Raw genomic sequence first — 15,000 nt, 5'->3', positions numbered from 1 at the left:
TGGTCCCAGATCTGTAGTCTCCTCCTTTAGCCTGGTCCCAGATCTGTTGTCTCCTCCTATAGCCTGGTCCTAGATCTGTTGTCTCCTTCTATAGCCTGGTCCCAGATCTGTTGTCTCCTCCTATAGCCTGGTCCCAGATCTGTTGTCTCCTTCTATAGCCTGGTCCCAGATCTGTTGTCTCCTTCTATAGCCTGGTCCCAGATCTGTTGTCTCCTCCTATAGCCTGGTCCCAGATCTGTTGTCTCCTTCTATAGCCTGGTCCCAGATCTGTTGTCTCCTTCTATAGCCTGGTCCCAGATCTGTTGTCTCCTTCTATAGCCTGGTCCCAGATCTGTTGTCTCCTCCTTTAGCCTGGTCCCAGATCTGTTGTCTCCTCCTATAGCCTGGTCCCAGATCTGTTGTCTCCTCCTTCAGCCTGGTCCTAGATCTGTAGTCTCCTCCTTTAGCCTGGTCCCAGATCTGTTGTCTCCTCCTATAGCCTGGTCCCAGATCTGTTCTCTCCTTCTATAGCCTGGTCCCAGATCTGTAGTCTCCTCCTATAGCCTGGTCCTAGATCTGGTGTCTCCTACTATAACCTGATCTCAGATCTGTTGTCTCCTCCTATAGCCTGGTCCCAGATCTGTTGTCTCCTTCTATAGCCTGGTCTCAGATCTGTTGTCTCCTTCTATAGCCTGGTCCCAGATCTGTTGTCTCCTTCTATAGCCTGGTCTCAGATCTGTTGTCTCCTTCTATAGCCTGGTCCCAGATCTGTTGTCTCCTCCTATAGCCTGGTCCCAGATCTGTTGTCTCCTTCTATAGCCTGGTCCCAGATCTGTTGTCTCCTCCTATAGCCTGGTCCCAGATCTGTAGTCTCCTCCTATAGCCTGGTCCCAGATCTGTAGTCTCCTCCTATAGCCTGGTCCCAGATCTGTAGTCTCCTCCTATAGCCTGGTCCCAGATCTGTTGTCTCCTTCTATAGCCTGGTCCCAGATCTGTAGTCTCCTCCTATAGCCTGGTCCTAGATCTGTTGTCTCCTCCTATAGCCTGGTCCCAGATCTGTTGTCTCCTTCTATAGCCTGGTCCCAGATCTGTAGTCTCCTCCTATAGCCTGGTCCCAGATCTGTTGTCTCCTCCAATAGCCTGGTCCTAGATCTGTTGTCTCCTTCTATAGCCTGGTCCCAGATCTGTTGTCTCCTCCTATAGCCTGGTCCCAGATCTGTTGTCTCCTTCTATAGCCTGGTCCCAGATCTGTTGTCTCCTCCTATAGCCTGGTCCTAGATCTGTAGTCTCCTTCTATAGCCTGGTCCCAGATATGTTTTGTCCTTCTATAGCCTGGTCCCAGATCTGTTGTCTCCTTCTATAGCCTGGTCCTAGATCTGTTGACTCCTTCTATAGCCTGGTCCCAGATCTGTTGTCTCCTTCTATAGCCTGGTCCCAGATCTGTTGTCTCCTTCTATAGCCTGGTCCCAGATCTGTTGTCTCCTTCTATAGCCTGGTCTCAGATCTGTTGTCTCCTCCTCTAGCCTGGTCCCAGATCTGTTGTCTCCTTCTATAGCCTGGTCTCAGATCTGTTGTCTCCTTCTATAGCCTGGTCCCAGATCTGTTGTCTCCTTCTATAGCCTGGTCTCAGATCTGTTGTCTCCTTCTATAGCCTGGTCCCAGATCTGTTGTCTCCTTCTATAGCCTGGTCCCAGATCTGTTGTCTCCTTCTATAGCCTGGTCCCAGATCTGTTGTCTCCTCCTATAGCCTGGTCCCAGATCTGTAGTCTCCTCCTATAGCCTGGTCCCAGATCTGTTGTCTCCTTCTATAGCCTGGTCCCAGATCTGTTGTCTCCTCCTATAGCCTGGTCCCAGATCTGTTGTCTCCTTCTATAGCCTGGTCCCAGATCTGTTGTCTCCTTCTATAGCCTGGTCCCAGATCTGTTGTCTCCTTCTATAGCCTGGTCCCAGATCTGTTGTCTCCTCCTATAGCCTGATCCTAGATCTGGTGTCTCCTACTATAACCTGATCTCAGATCTGTTGTCTCCTACTATAACCTGGTCCCAGATCTGTTGTCTCCTTCTATAGCCTGGTCCCAGATCTGTAGTCTCCTCCTATAGCCTGGTCCCAGATCTGTTTGTGCTCTTGCCATCTCCATCTTGTCAAGCTAAACATGTTCTCAAGAGCACAAACAACTGGTCTGTCTTTCTCTCTCTGTTGCTCTCTCTCTCCTCTCTGTTGCTCTCTCTCTCCTCTCTGTTGCTCTCTCTCTCCTCTCTGTTGCTCTCTCTCTCCTCTCTGTTGCTCTCTCTCCTCTCTGTTGCTCTCTCTCTCCTCTCTGTTGCGCTCTCTCTCCTCTCTGTTGCTCTCTCTCTCCTCTCTGTTGCTCTCTCTCTCCTCTCTGTTGCTCTCTCTCTCCTCTCTGTTGCTCTCTCTCTCCTCTCTGTTGCTCTCTCTCTCCTCTCTGTTGCTCTCTCTCTCTCCTCTCTGTTGCTCTCTCTCTCCTCTCTGTTGCTCTCTCTCTCCTCTCTGTTGCTCTCTCTCTCCTCTCTGTTGCTCTCTCTCTCCTCTCTGTTGCTCTCTCTCTCCTCTCTGTTGCTCTCTCTCTCCTCTCTGTTGCTCTCTCTCCTCTCTGTTGCTCTCTCTCTCCTCTCTGTTGCTCTCTCTCTCCTCTCTGTTGCGCTCTCTCTCCTCTCTGTTGCTCTCTCTCTCCTCTCTGTTGCTCTCTCTCTCCTCTCTGTTGCTCTCTCTCTCCTCTCTGTTGCTCTCTCTCTCCTCTCTGTTGCTCTCTCTATCCTCTCTGTTGCTCTCTCTCTCCTCTCTGTTGCGCTCTCTCTCCTCTCTGTTGCTCTCTCTCTCCTCTCTGTTGCTCTCTCTCTCCTCTCTGTTGCGCTCTCTCTCCTCTCTGTTGCTCTCTCTCTCCTCTCTGTTGCTCTCTCTCACTCTTCTCTGTTGCTCTCTCTCACTCTTCTCTGTTGCTCTCTCTCTCCTCTCTGTTGCTCTCTCTCTCCTCTCTGTTGCTCTCTCTCTCCTCTCTGTTGCTCTCTCTCTCCTCTCTGTTGCGCTCTCTCTCCTCTCTCTCTCACTCTACTCTTTTTCTCTCTACTCAATTAAATTAAATTCAATTTGCTTTATTGGCATGACGTAACAATGTACATATTGCCAAAGCTTATTTTGGATATTTACAATATGAAAAATAATGAGAATCAAAATAGTCAACGAGACAACAGTAACAACAATAACCAAGTGTCAAAATAACCAACACATTGAACAATAACAATAATTATATAGTAGAGGACATGTGCAGGTTGGTTGGTCTGTCAGACACTGTCCCTCATCTTATGACAGGCAGCAATGTAGTGCTCTGCCAACCCACAGCTCTCTGCGTCCTCCCCCAGCAGGACGGGTAGCCTACTCTCATCAGAGAGGTCTTTGAAACCTTGAAAAAGGGTTTCAAATTTGGGGAAATGACACTCTCTAATTGTTTTATATTTTTGACATTTTGTAAGGAAATGCAGCTCTGTCTCAGGTTCTGCTGTGGTGCAGTGGTTGCACAGCCTTTCCTCTAAAGGGAGACAGATTCTGCTGTGGTGCAGTGGTTGCACAGCCTTTCCTCTAAAGGGAGACAGATTCTGCTGTGGTGCAGTGGTTGCACAGCCTTTCCTCTAAAGGGAGACAGGTTCTGCTGTGGTGCAGTGGTTGCACAGCCTTTCCTCTACAGGGAGCCAGGTTCTGCTGTGGTGCAGTGGTTACACAGCCTTTCCTCTACAGGGAGCCAGATTCTGCTGTGGCGCAGTGGTTGCACAGCCTTTCCTCTACAGGGAGCCATGTTCTGCTGTGGTGCAGTGGTTACACAGCCTTTCCTCTACAGGGAGACAGGTTTTCCTGTGTCTACCCTTCTCAATGGCAAGGCTGTGCTCACTGAGCCTGTGCTTTGTCAAGGTTTTTCTAAGGTTTTGATCAGTAACCATGGTCAAATAGTTAGCTATGGTGTACTGTTGATTTAGGGCCAGATTGCACTGCATTTTGCTTTGTGTTTGTGTTTCCCAATAAGCAGTGTAGTTTTGTTTTGACTGTGTTGTAATTTGGTTTATCCTGATTGATTGGATGCTGAGTTTTTCTAGAATAGTGGCCAATTCGTTGATGTAAATATTGAAGAGTGCAGGGCTCAGATTGTAACCATGACGAAGACCCCGCCCCTGGCGAAGGCCCCGCCCCTGGCGAAGGCTCCGCCCCTGGTGAAGGCCCCGCCCCTGGCGAAGGCCCCGCCCCTGGTTAAAGAATTCTGTCATTTTCTTGATAATTTGAATGCTGCATGTATTGCCGGTATACATTGATTTAATTATGTCATGTGTTTGACTCCCTACACCACTTTCAATAACTTTGTAGAACAGTCCTGAATGCCAAATAGAATCAAATGCTTTTCGGATGTCGATAAAGCAAGAGTACATTTTGGTATTATTTTTGGTGGCCTTGTTTATCTATCAGGGTGTGTAGGGTGTACATATGATCAGTCGTGCGATGTTTTGATATAAATCCAATTTACTCAAGACATTGTACTTATTAAGGAAGTGTATAACTCTTAAATGTATAAATCTACAGAAAACCTTCCCCGGGTTTTACTGTTCACACAAATAGCTATGTAATTGTTAGGGTCAAATTTGTCTCCTTACTTAAAGATTGGGGTTATGAGTCCTTGATTCCAGATGTCAGGGAAATAACCTACACTCAGGCTCAAATTAAACAGTTTTAATATAGCCAATTGAAATGTTGCGTTTAAGCGTCTCATTTAGGATGCCATCAGGTTGCTTCTTTAAATTTTGAGGGCCTGAAGTTTCTTATAGAGCTCCTGGTCAGTAATAGTTTAGTTTCTTAAAGAGCTCCTGGTCAGTAATAGTTTAGTTTCTTAAAGAGCTCCTGGTCAGTAATAGCTTAGTTTCTTATAGAGCTCCTGGTCAGTTATAGTTTAGTTTCTTATAGAGCTCCTGGTCAGTAATAGTTTAGTTTCTTATAGAGCTCCTGGTCAGTGATAGTTTAGTTTCTTAAAGAGCTCCTGGTCAGTAATAGTTTAGTTTCTTAAAGAGCTCCTGGTCAGTAATAGCTTAGTTTCTTATAGAGCTCCTGGTAAGTTATAGTTTAGTTTCTTAAAGAGCTCTTGGTCAGTAATAGTTTAGTTTCTTAAAGAGCTCCTGGTCAGTAATAGCTTAGTTTCTTATAGAGCTCCTGGTCAGTTATAGTTTAGTTTCTTATAGAGCTCCTGGTCAGTAATAGTTTAGTTTCTTATAGAGCTCCTGGTCAGTAATAGCTTAGTTTCTTATAGAGCTCCTGGTCAGTTATAGTTTAGTTTCTTATAGAGCTCCTGGTCAGTTATAGTTTAGTTTCTTATAGAGCTCCTGGTCAGTAATAGCTTAGTTTCTTAAAGAGCTCCTGGTCAGTAATTGGGGAGTCCAGTGGATTCTGATTGTCTGTTATATCTTTCTCTAATCTATTGAACTGCTCATGAATCTGCCGTTGTTCTGCGTTTGCATCAATTTGAACAGTGTTTTAGAGGGTTTTAAAAGGAGTTGTCCAGATGTCACCATTTTGTATCGCTAATTCCTCTAGTTCCCTTTTTTTGGGGGGGGGGGTCCAATTTTGTCAGAAGTTTTTTGTGTTTACGGACTCCTCAAATCAAATCAAATGTTATTTGTCACATACACATGGTTAGCAGATGTTATTGGTCACATACACATGGTTAGCAGATGTTAATGCGAGTGTAGCGAAATGCTTGTGCTTCTAGTTCCGACAACTCCTCAGTGAGTGTCTGTTGCTTACTGTTGTTTGATTGGTTCTGAGTGTTACGTTTGCAGAGTTTTAAAGTCTCACTAATGATGGTGTAATTCATCATTATTTGGGTCTCTGTGTTTTCGTTTTTTTTCCTTTCAAACCAGTTGTCTTTTTTTGGTTTGTTTTTTTATCTATTTCAGTTGAGTTTCTTTTGCCGTTCGCCTGAATATATTGTTGATGTAATACAGTAACTACTGGGTTGTTCAGAATGATAAACAGGATAACAGAAATACATAAACTACTGGGTTGTTCAGAATGATAAACAGGATAACAGAAATACAGTAACTACTGGGTTGTTCAGAATGATAAACAGGATAACACAAATACAGTAACTACTGGGTTGTTCAGAATGATAAACAGGATAACAGAAATACAGTAACTACTGGGTTGTTCAGAATGATAAACAGGATAACAGAAATACAGTAACTACTGGGTTGTTCAGAATGATAAACAGGATAACAGAAATACAGTAACTACTGGGTTGATCAGAATGATAAACAGGATAACAGAAATACAGTAACTACTGGGTTGTTCAGAATGATAAACAGGATAACAGAAATACAGTAACTACTGGGTTATTCAGAATGATAAACAGGATAACAGAAATACAGTAAATACTCGGTTGTTCAGAATGATAAACAGGATAACAGAAATACAGTAACTACTGGGTTGTTCAGAATGATAAACAGGATAACAGAAATACAGTAACTACTGGGTTGTTCAGAATGATAAACAGGATAACAGAAATACAGTAACTACTGGGTTGTTCAGAATGATAAACAGGATAACAGAAATACAGTAACTACTGGGTTGTTCAGAATGATAAACAGGATAACAGAAATACAGTAACTACTGGGTTATTCCGAATGATAAACAGGATAACAGAAATACAGTAACTACTGGGTTATTCAGAATGATAAACAGGATAACAGAAATACAGTAACTACTGGGTTATTCAGAATGATAAACAGGATAACACAAATACAGTAACTAAAGAGTTGTTCAGAATGATAAACAGGATAACATAATTAATCTGTACTCTTTTGTCCTTCCTATTCATTGAACAGGTAGACTTTTAGTACAATAACCGTGTGTGTGTGTGTGTGTGTGTGTGTGTGTGTGTGTGTGTGTGTGTGTGTGTGTGTGTGTGTGTGTGTGTGTGTGTGTGTGTGTGTGTGTTTAGAGCATGATGTACTGAAGGAGCTGTTCATTCTCTCTCAATGCTACAGAGCATGGTCTTGGTTGTGTTGGTAGTAGATAAGGGGTGGTAGGGGATAGACCTGTTGGTTGGATCTGGGCTTGCGCTCCTGCTGTTGGAGTGCCTGAGGTGAGGGGAGAGGTCGGGGTGCTTTGATTTCCACTATATTCCCCAGACTGGGGGAAGTCCTGCACAAAAGAGCCGAGTGCCGCCTCATTGCCCTGGACCATGACACTCTGTGTCTCTCTGTGTCTCTCTGTGTCTCTCTGTGTCTCTCTCTCTCTCTCTCTCTCTCTCTCTCTCTCTCTCTCTCTTCTCTCTCTCTCTCTTTCCCTCTCTCTGTCTCACTGTCTCTCTCTGTGTCTCTCTCTGTGTCTCTCTGTGTCTCTCTGTGTCTCTCTCTCTGTCTCACTCTCTCTCTCTCTCTCTCTCTCTCTCTCTGTCCCTATCTGTCTCTCTGTCTCTCTCTCTGTCCCTATCTGTCTCTCTGTCTCTCTCTCTCTGTGTCTTTGTCTCTCTCTCTCTGTCTCTCTGTCCCTCTCTCTTTCTGTCTCTTTCTTTCTCTATTTCTCTGTCTCTGTCTCTCTCTCTCTCTCTCTCTCTCTCTCTCTCTCTCTCTCTCTCTCTCTCTCTCTCTCTCTCTCTCTCTCTCTCTCTCTCTCTCTCTCTCTCTCTCTCTCTCTCTCTCTCTCTCTCTCTCTCTCTCTCTCTCTCTCTCTCTCTCTCTCTCTCTCTCTCTCTCAGATGATCCTGCTCCCCATGCTGCTATATCCAATGGTAGGTCCAGCTCTGGAGAGAGGGGGAGTCCTCTGGTGACTAACCCAGCTACGGTGCACTCTGACCTGAATCTATTCAGCTCTCTGCCTGCCTCTTCCTCCACCAACACCACGGTGAGATTCAGAGAGTTATTCCAGTTATACACAAGACACACACATACACACACACACACACACACACACACACACACACACACACACACACACACACACACACACACACACACACACACACACACACACACACACACACACACACATACACACACACACACACACTAACCCTATGTAACAATCTCTCCTCTCTCCAGCCGGTGGGTAGCTCCATGCCCAGGGGTTGTGTGGCCGCGTCGGTACCCGAGAACCTCAGCCTGTTCCTGGACTCAGCACCCAGACAGGAGGGCTCTAGGACAAAGATGTCTAAGGCTTCCATTCTCTCCCTCTATGCAACCACACCCACATCGCACCAGAACCTAGCTGCCAGGGGTAAGAGGTCACTGTATAGTTGTTTATGTGTTGATAATCTTTGATGTCCTTGATGATTTTCTACAAAGTCAAAGTATCTGTGTTTTTTCAACAATTATAAACTGGGTGCTTCGAGCCCTGAATGCTGATTGGCTGACAGCCGTGGTACATCAGACCGTATACCACGTGTACGACAAAAACAACATTTTTTTACTACTCCAATTACGTTGGTAACTGGTTTATAATAGCAATAAGGCACCTCGGGGGTTTATGGGATATGGCCAATAGGGCTGTGTCCAGGCACTCAGCTTTGCTTCATGCTTAAGTACAGCCCAATGCTTAAGCACAGTGATATATTGGCCATATACCACACCCCCTTGTGTCTTATTTCTTAATTAGAGCATCTCTGGACCTTGTTATCAACACCTATTATAGCTGCTGTAAATGAACCTAGGTTCTGTCATTCTGAATGATCGGCTTAACCAGAAGGGGACTAGGGTTTCAATTTTGGAACACCCCCCCACGTTCAGCTGGAAGGTGGCGCATGGAACGCAAAAATATTCCTAAAAATATTTAACCTCCACACATTAACAAGTCCAATGGCTCAAATGAAAGATAAATACCTTGTTTATCTACCCAGCAAGTCAGATTTCTAAAATGTTTTACGGCGAAAACATAGCACATATTTATGTCAAACCACCACCGAAGACACAGCTAATTTGCATAGCCAAGTTGAAAAAAATATGCAATCAACAAACGCAGGATTAAAAGAAAAATAATGCACTAACCTTTTGAAATCTTCATCAGATGACAGTAATATAACATGTTACACAGTACATTTATGTTTTTTTCAATAATATGCTATATATATATCCATAAATCTCTGTTTACAATGACGCATCGTTCAAAAAATGCTACTCAAATGTCCGGAGAAATGACGATAGCTCCGGCAGATAACATCAGCTAACAAGGAATACACATCATAAACTTTGACTAAATATGCATGTTCTACATATATATAGTTAGATACACTTCTTCTGAATGCAACCGCTGTGTTACATTTATTTTTAACGTTACAGGTTTCGTTCACTAGGCTATACTATGAGTCGGCGCTCAAAAAGTAGCATTATGGCTCCTCTATCTTGGAGTCCACACAAACCCAAATTTACCACATAAATATTCCCTTACCTTTCCTGTTCTTCCATCAGAAGACCTGGAAGGAATTATACTTACCAAAAACAACGTTTAGTTTTGCAGTCTGTGTCTTTCGGTTCTCAAACACGACACATTTCGGTTGAAATGTAGCCAAAAGTCAAGTGGATGCGCACCAAAACGTCAAACTTACATATTATATGTCGACTAAACTTATCAAACTAAGTTCATAATCAAGCTTTAACATGTTATAAAGGTGTACAGCAATCGTGAGGACGAACAGAAACGCATGCATTGTATAATCGATCTTGGAAAAAAGACAGGACCGGAGCAGAGCGCGCATAAAAGTGACCTGTTTTTTCGCATGACCGAAAGGTTTCGGCCCGCCAAACCTCTCGTGAGCGCGCGATTCTCACAATGAGAAGCCCCATTGAAAGCTGAGATCGCGCTGAAGACAGAGAGACTGTTCCCAGACCTGTAAGTGCTTGGGAAGGGTGGGGGCAATGACATCAAAGTTGGGCCAACTTTTCTGATGACAAGAGAGAGTTTGGGAGAATGACTGCCCTGATAGTTCTGCTTTACATACAGACATAATTTAAACGGTTTTAGAAGCTTTAGAGTATTTTCTATTCAATAATATTTTTTATTTGCATATATTAGCAACTTTTGACCCCAAAAAATTATGTTTACTATGGGCACGCAATTACTCCAGCGGGGGCAGTAGACAGCCCTATCCCCAACAGGTTTTAACTGTGTTTCTTGTCTGTATATGTTTGTACCTCCACCTGGCCTGTTCTTAGTGGTCACTATATGTTTTCCTAACTGTCCTTTCCTGACTGTCCTTTCCTAACTGTCCTTTCATAACTGTCCTTTCATAACTGTCCTTTCCTAACGGTCCTTTCCTAACTGTCCTTTAGTAACTGTCCTTTCCTAACTGTCCTTTCCTAACTGTCCTTTCCTAACTGTCCTTTCCTAACTGTCCTTTCCTAACTGTCCTTTCCTAACTGTCCTTTCCTAACTGTCCTTTCCTAACTGTCCTTTAGTAACTGTCCTTTAGTAACTGTCCTTTCCTAACTGTCCTTTCCTAACTGTCCTTTCCTAACTATCCTTTAGTAACTGTCCTTTCCTAACTGTCCTTTCCTGACTGTCCTTTCCTGACTGTCCTTTCCTAACTGTCCTTTAGTAACTGTCCTTTCCTAACTGTCCTTTCCTAACTGTCCTTTCCTAACTGTCCTTTAGTAACTGTCCTTTAGTAACTGTCCTTTAGTAACTGTCCTTTCCTAACTGTCCTTTCCTAACTGTCCTTTCCTAACTGTCCTTTCCTAACTTGCCTTTCCTAACTGTCCTTTCCTAACTGTCCTTTCCTAACTGTCCCTTAGTAACTGTCCTTTAGTAACTGTCCTTTAGTAACTGTCCTTTAGTAACTGTCCTTTAGTAACTGTCCTCTAGTAGCTGTCCTCTAGTAACTGTCCTTTAGTAACTGTCCTCTAGTAACAGTCCTCTAGTAACTGTCCTTTAGTAACTGTCCTTTAGTAACTGTTTAGTAACTGTCCTTTAGTAACTGTCCTTTAGTAACTGTCCTCTAGTAACAGTCGTCTAGTAACAGTCCTTTAGTAACTGTCCTTTAGTAACTGTCCTTTAGTAACTGTTTAGTAACTGTCCTTTAGTAACTGTTTAGTAACTGTCCTTTAGTAACTGTCCTTTAGTAAACAGTCCGTTCCTAACTGTCCTTTAGTAACAGTCCTTTAGTAACTGTCCTTTAGTAACTGTCCTTTAGTAACTGTCCTTTAGTAACTGTCCTCTAGTAACAGTCCTCTAGTAACTGTCCTTTAGTAACTGTCCTTTAGTAACTGTCCTCTAGTAACAGTCCGTTCCTAACTGTCCTTTAGTAACTGTTTAGTAACTGTCCTTTAGTAACTGTCCTTTAGTAACTGTCCTTTAGTAACTGTCCTCTAGTAACTGTCCTCTAGTAACTGTCCTTTAGTAACTGTCCTTTAGTAACTGTCCTTTAGTAACTGTCCTTTAGTAACTCTCCTTTAGTAACTGTTTAGTAAACGTCCTTTAGTAACTGTCCTTTAGTAACTGTCCTTTAGTAACTCTCCTTTAGTAATTGTCCTTTAGTAACTGTCCTCTAGTAACTGTCCTCTAGTAACAGTCCTTTAGTAACTGTCCTTTAGTAACTGTCCTCTAGTAACTGTCCTCTAGTAACAGTCCTTTAGTAACTGTCCTCTAGTAACAGTCCGTTCCTAACTGTCCTTTAGTAACTGTCCTTTAGTAACTGTTTAGTAACTGTCCTTTAGTAACAGTCCTTTAGTAACTGTCCTCTAGTAACTGTCCTTTAGTAACAGTCCTCTAGTAACTGTCCTCTAGTAACTGTCCTCTAGTAACAGTCCGTTCCTAACAGTCCTCTAGTAACTGTCCTCTAGTAACAGTCCTTTAGTAACTGTCCTCTAGTAACAGTCCATTCCTAACTGTCCTTTAGTAACTGTCCTTTAGTAACTGTCCTCTAGTAACAGTCCATTCCTAACTGTCCTTTAGTAACTGTCCTTTAGTAACTGTCCTCTAGTAACAGTCCGTTCCTAACTGTCCTTTAGTAACTGTCCTTTAGTAACTGTTTAGTAACTGTCCTCTAGTAACAGTCCGTTCCTAACTGTCCTCTAGTAACTGTCCTCTAGTAACAGTCCTTTAGTAACTGTCCTCTAGTAACAGTCCGTTCCTAACTGTCCTTTAGTAGCAGTCCTTTAGTAACTGTCCTCTAGTAACTGTCCTCTAGTAACTGTCCTTTAGTAACTGTCCTTTAGTAACTGTCCTTTAGTAACTGTCCTTTAGTAACTGTTTAGTAACTGTCCTTTAGTAACTGTCATTTAGTAACTGTCCTTTAGTAAATCTCCTTTAGTAACTCTCCTTTAGTAACTGTCCTTTAGTAACTGTTTAGTAACTGTCCTTTAGTAACTGTCCTTTAGTAACTGTCCTTTAGTAACTCTCCTTTAGTAATTGTCCTTTAGTAACTGTCCTCTAGTAACTGTCCTTTAGTAACTGTCCTCTAGTAACAGTCCTTTAGTAACTGTCCTCTAGTAACAGTCCGTTCCTAACTGTCCTTTAGTAACTGTCCTCTAGTAACTCTCCTTTAGTAATTGTCCTTTAGTAACAGTCCTTTAGTAACTGTCCTCTAGTAACTGTCCTCTAGTAACAGTCCGTTCCTAACTGTCCTTTAGTAACTGTCCTTTAGTAACTGTCCTCTAGTAACAGTCTGTTCCAAACTGTCCTCTAGTAACAGTCCTTTAGTAACTGTCCTTTAGTAACTGTCCGTTCCTAACTGTCCTTTAGTAACTGTCCTTTAGTAACTGTCCTCTAGTAACAGTCTGTTCCAAACTGTCCTCTAGTAACTGTCCTCTAGTAACAGTCCTTTAGTAACTGTCCTCTAGTAACAGTCTGTTCCTAACTGTCCTTTAGTAACTGTCCTTTAGTAACTGTCCTCTAGTAACAGTCTGTTCCAAACTGTCCTCTAGTAACAGTCCTTTAGTAACTGTCCTCTAGTAACTGTCCTCTAGTAACAGTCCGTTCCTAACTGTCCTCTAGTAACTGTCCTCTAGTAACAGTCCTTTAGTAACTGTCCTCTAGTAACAGTCCGTTCCTAACTGTCCTTTAGTAACTGTCCTTTAGTAACTGTCCTCTAGTAACAGTCCGTTCCAAACTGTCCTCTAGTAACAGTCCTTTAGTAACTGTCCTTTAGTAACTGTCCTCTAGTAACAGTCCATTCCTAACTGTCCTTTAGTAACTGTCCTTTAGTAACTGTCCTCTAGTAACAGTCCGTTCCTAACTGTCCTTTAGTAACTGTCCTTTAGTAACTGTCCTTGCCCAACTTTTTCTCTGAGTGGTTTAACTTTGTATCTCCAGCTGGCCTATACATGAACCCAGCACAGCTGGGCTACTACGGATCATACCATTCCCTGGCCACTGAGGGGGGAGCGATGGGAGGAGCCATGGTGACATCACACTCCATGATGGCCCTGAGTGGTCAGCAGCAGAACGGCATGATGGGAGGGCAACAGCAAAGTGTTTTGGGAGCTCAGCAGAATGGAATGGTGGCAGCACAACAGAACGGCATGATGGGAGCTCAGCAGAACGGCATGATGGGAGCACAACAGAACGGCATGATGGGAGCTCAGCAGAATGGAATGGTGGCAGCACAACAGAACGGCATGATGGGAGCACAACAGAACGGCATGATGGGAGCTCAGCAGAATGGAATGGTGGCAGCACAACAGAACGGCATGATGGGAGCTCAGCAGAACGGCATGATGGGAGCTCAGCAGAATGGAATGGTGGCAGCACAACATAATGGCTTTATGGCTCAACAGGGAGTCATAGGGCAAGCAGTCAACACATCCCCGTTCATGGCAGGAGTGCCACACAGCATGATAAATCAGCAAAGCATTATGGGAGCTCAGCAGAGTGTTATGATGGGAGCTCAGCAGAGTGGCATGATGGGAGCTCAGCAGAGAGGCATGATGGGCGCTCAGCAGAAAGGCATGATGGGAGCTCAGCAGAACGGCATGATGGGAGCTCAGCAGAAAGGCATGATGGGAGCTCAGCAGAACGGCATGATGGGAGCTCAGCAGAACGGCATGATGGGAGCTCAGCAGAGAGGCATGATGGGCGCTCAGCAGAACGGCATGATGAGAGCTCAGCAGAACGGCATGATGGGAGCTCAGCAGAACGGCATGATGGGAGCTCAGCAGAACGGCATGATGGGAGCTCAGCAGAACGGCATAATGGGATCTCAGCAGAGAGGCATGATGGGAGTGCAACATAACTGCATCATGGGAGCACAGCAACAAAGCATCATTGGATGTCAACAGAAAGGCATGACGGGCGGAGTGGCGTCCGTGCCTCAGCAGGTACTGCAGGATCAGTGCGCCATCACTCAGGTGAGAGACACACACCTGGAATGTGTGTGTGTGTTTGTATTACTATACTTGTGAGGACCGTGTGTGAGAGGAAATTACTGTGTTTGACTGTGTTTCTATGAGCCAATATGTGTGTAACTGTATATTTACATAACATTTGACTATAGTGTTAAAATCTGTGTTTGTCTGTGTGTTCGCGTGTGTGTGTGTTTGTATTACTATACTTGTGAGGACTGTGTGTGTGTGTGTGTTTGTCTGTGTGTGTTTGTCTCTGTGTTCATGTGTGTGTGTGTGTGTGTGTTCGCGTGTGTGTGTGTGTGTTCGCGTGTGTGTGTGTTCGCGCGCGCGTGTGTGTGTGTGTTCGTGTGTGTGTGTGTGTGCGCACATGCGGTTCCCCCCCCACACCAGATGACCCAGCACATGGCGGGGGTGAACTTCTATGGCACCAACGCCATGACGGGATACGGCAGTCAGCACATCGGCGGACCAAAGACTCAAAGCTCCAACCACATGACGACGTCTCACGTCTGGAAGTGATGTCATCGCCCGAAGAGGAAGTTGATGTCACTGAGCAGCAGTGGTGCTTGGAAGGTTTCGGGGACTTTTCAAATGAACTTTCCATCAGACATTTTAGATAACATGGGAGGAGGATGAGGAAGAGAAGGAGGGTGGGTAGTTTACTTAGGCGCGCTTTCAATCTCTCCTCTCCCCTCCT

General features: G+C 44.1%; 1 protein-coding gene across 3 annotated transcripts in view; it reads left to right on the top strand.

Annotated features, from left to right (window-relative positions):
• LOC127910029 (stromal membrane-associated protein 2-like) overlaps positions 1–15,000 on the top strand; it is a 108,924-nt gene that overhangs the window by 74,971 nt on the left and 18,953 nt on the right. For 2 of the 3 annotated variants that reach the window (XM_052472900.1, XM_052472899.1), the window contains 4 exons: positions 7,727–7,872; positions 8,070–8,244; positions 13,273–14,306; positions 14,694–15,000. The exon at positions 14,694–15,000 is cut by the window's right edge and continues 9 nt beyond it. In XM_052472900.1, the coding sequence (XP_052328860.1) occupies positions 7,727–7,872; positions 8,070–8,244; positions 13,273–14,306; positions 14,694–14,822 (1,484 nt within the window). In that variant the 3' untranslated portion in view covers positions 14,823–15,000. The remainder of the gene's footprint in view (positions 1–7,726; positions 7,873–8,069; positions 8,245–13,272; positions 14,307–14,693) is intronic. The other variant, XM_052472901.1, reaches the window with a different exon arrangement.

Source organism: Oncorhynchus keta, chromosome 20 (assembly GCF_023373465.1).
Source record: "Oncorhynchus keta strain PuntledgeMale-10-30-2019 chromosome 20, Oket_V2, whole genome shotgun sequence".
NCBI lineage: Eukaryota > Metazoa > Chordata > Actinopteri > Salmoniformes > Salmonidae > Oncorhynchus > Oncorhynchus keta.
This window is presented reverse-complemented; position numbering and strand designations above follow the sequence as displayed.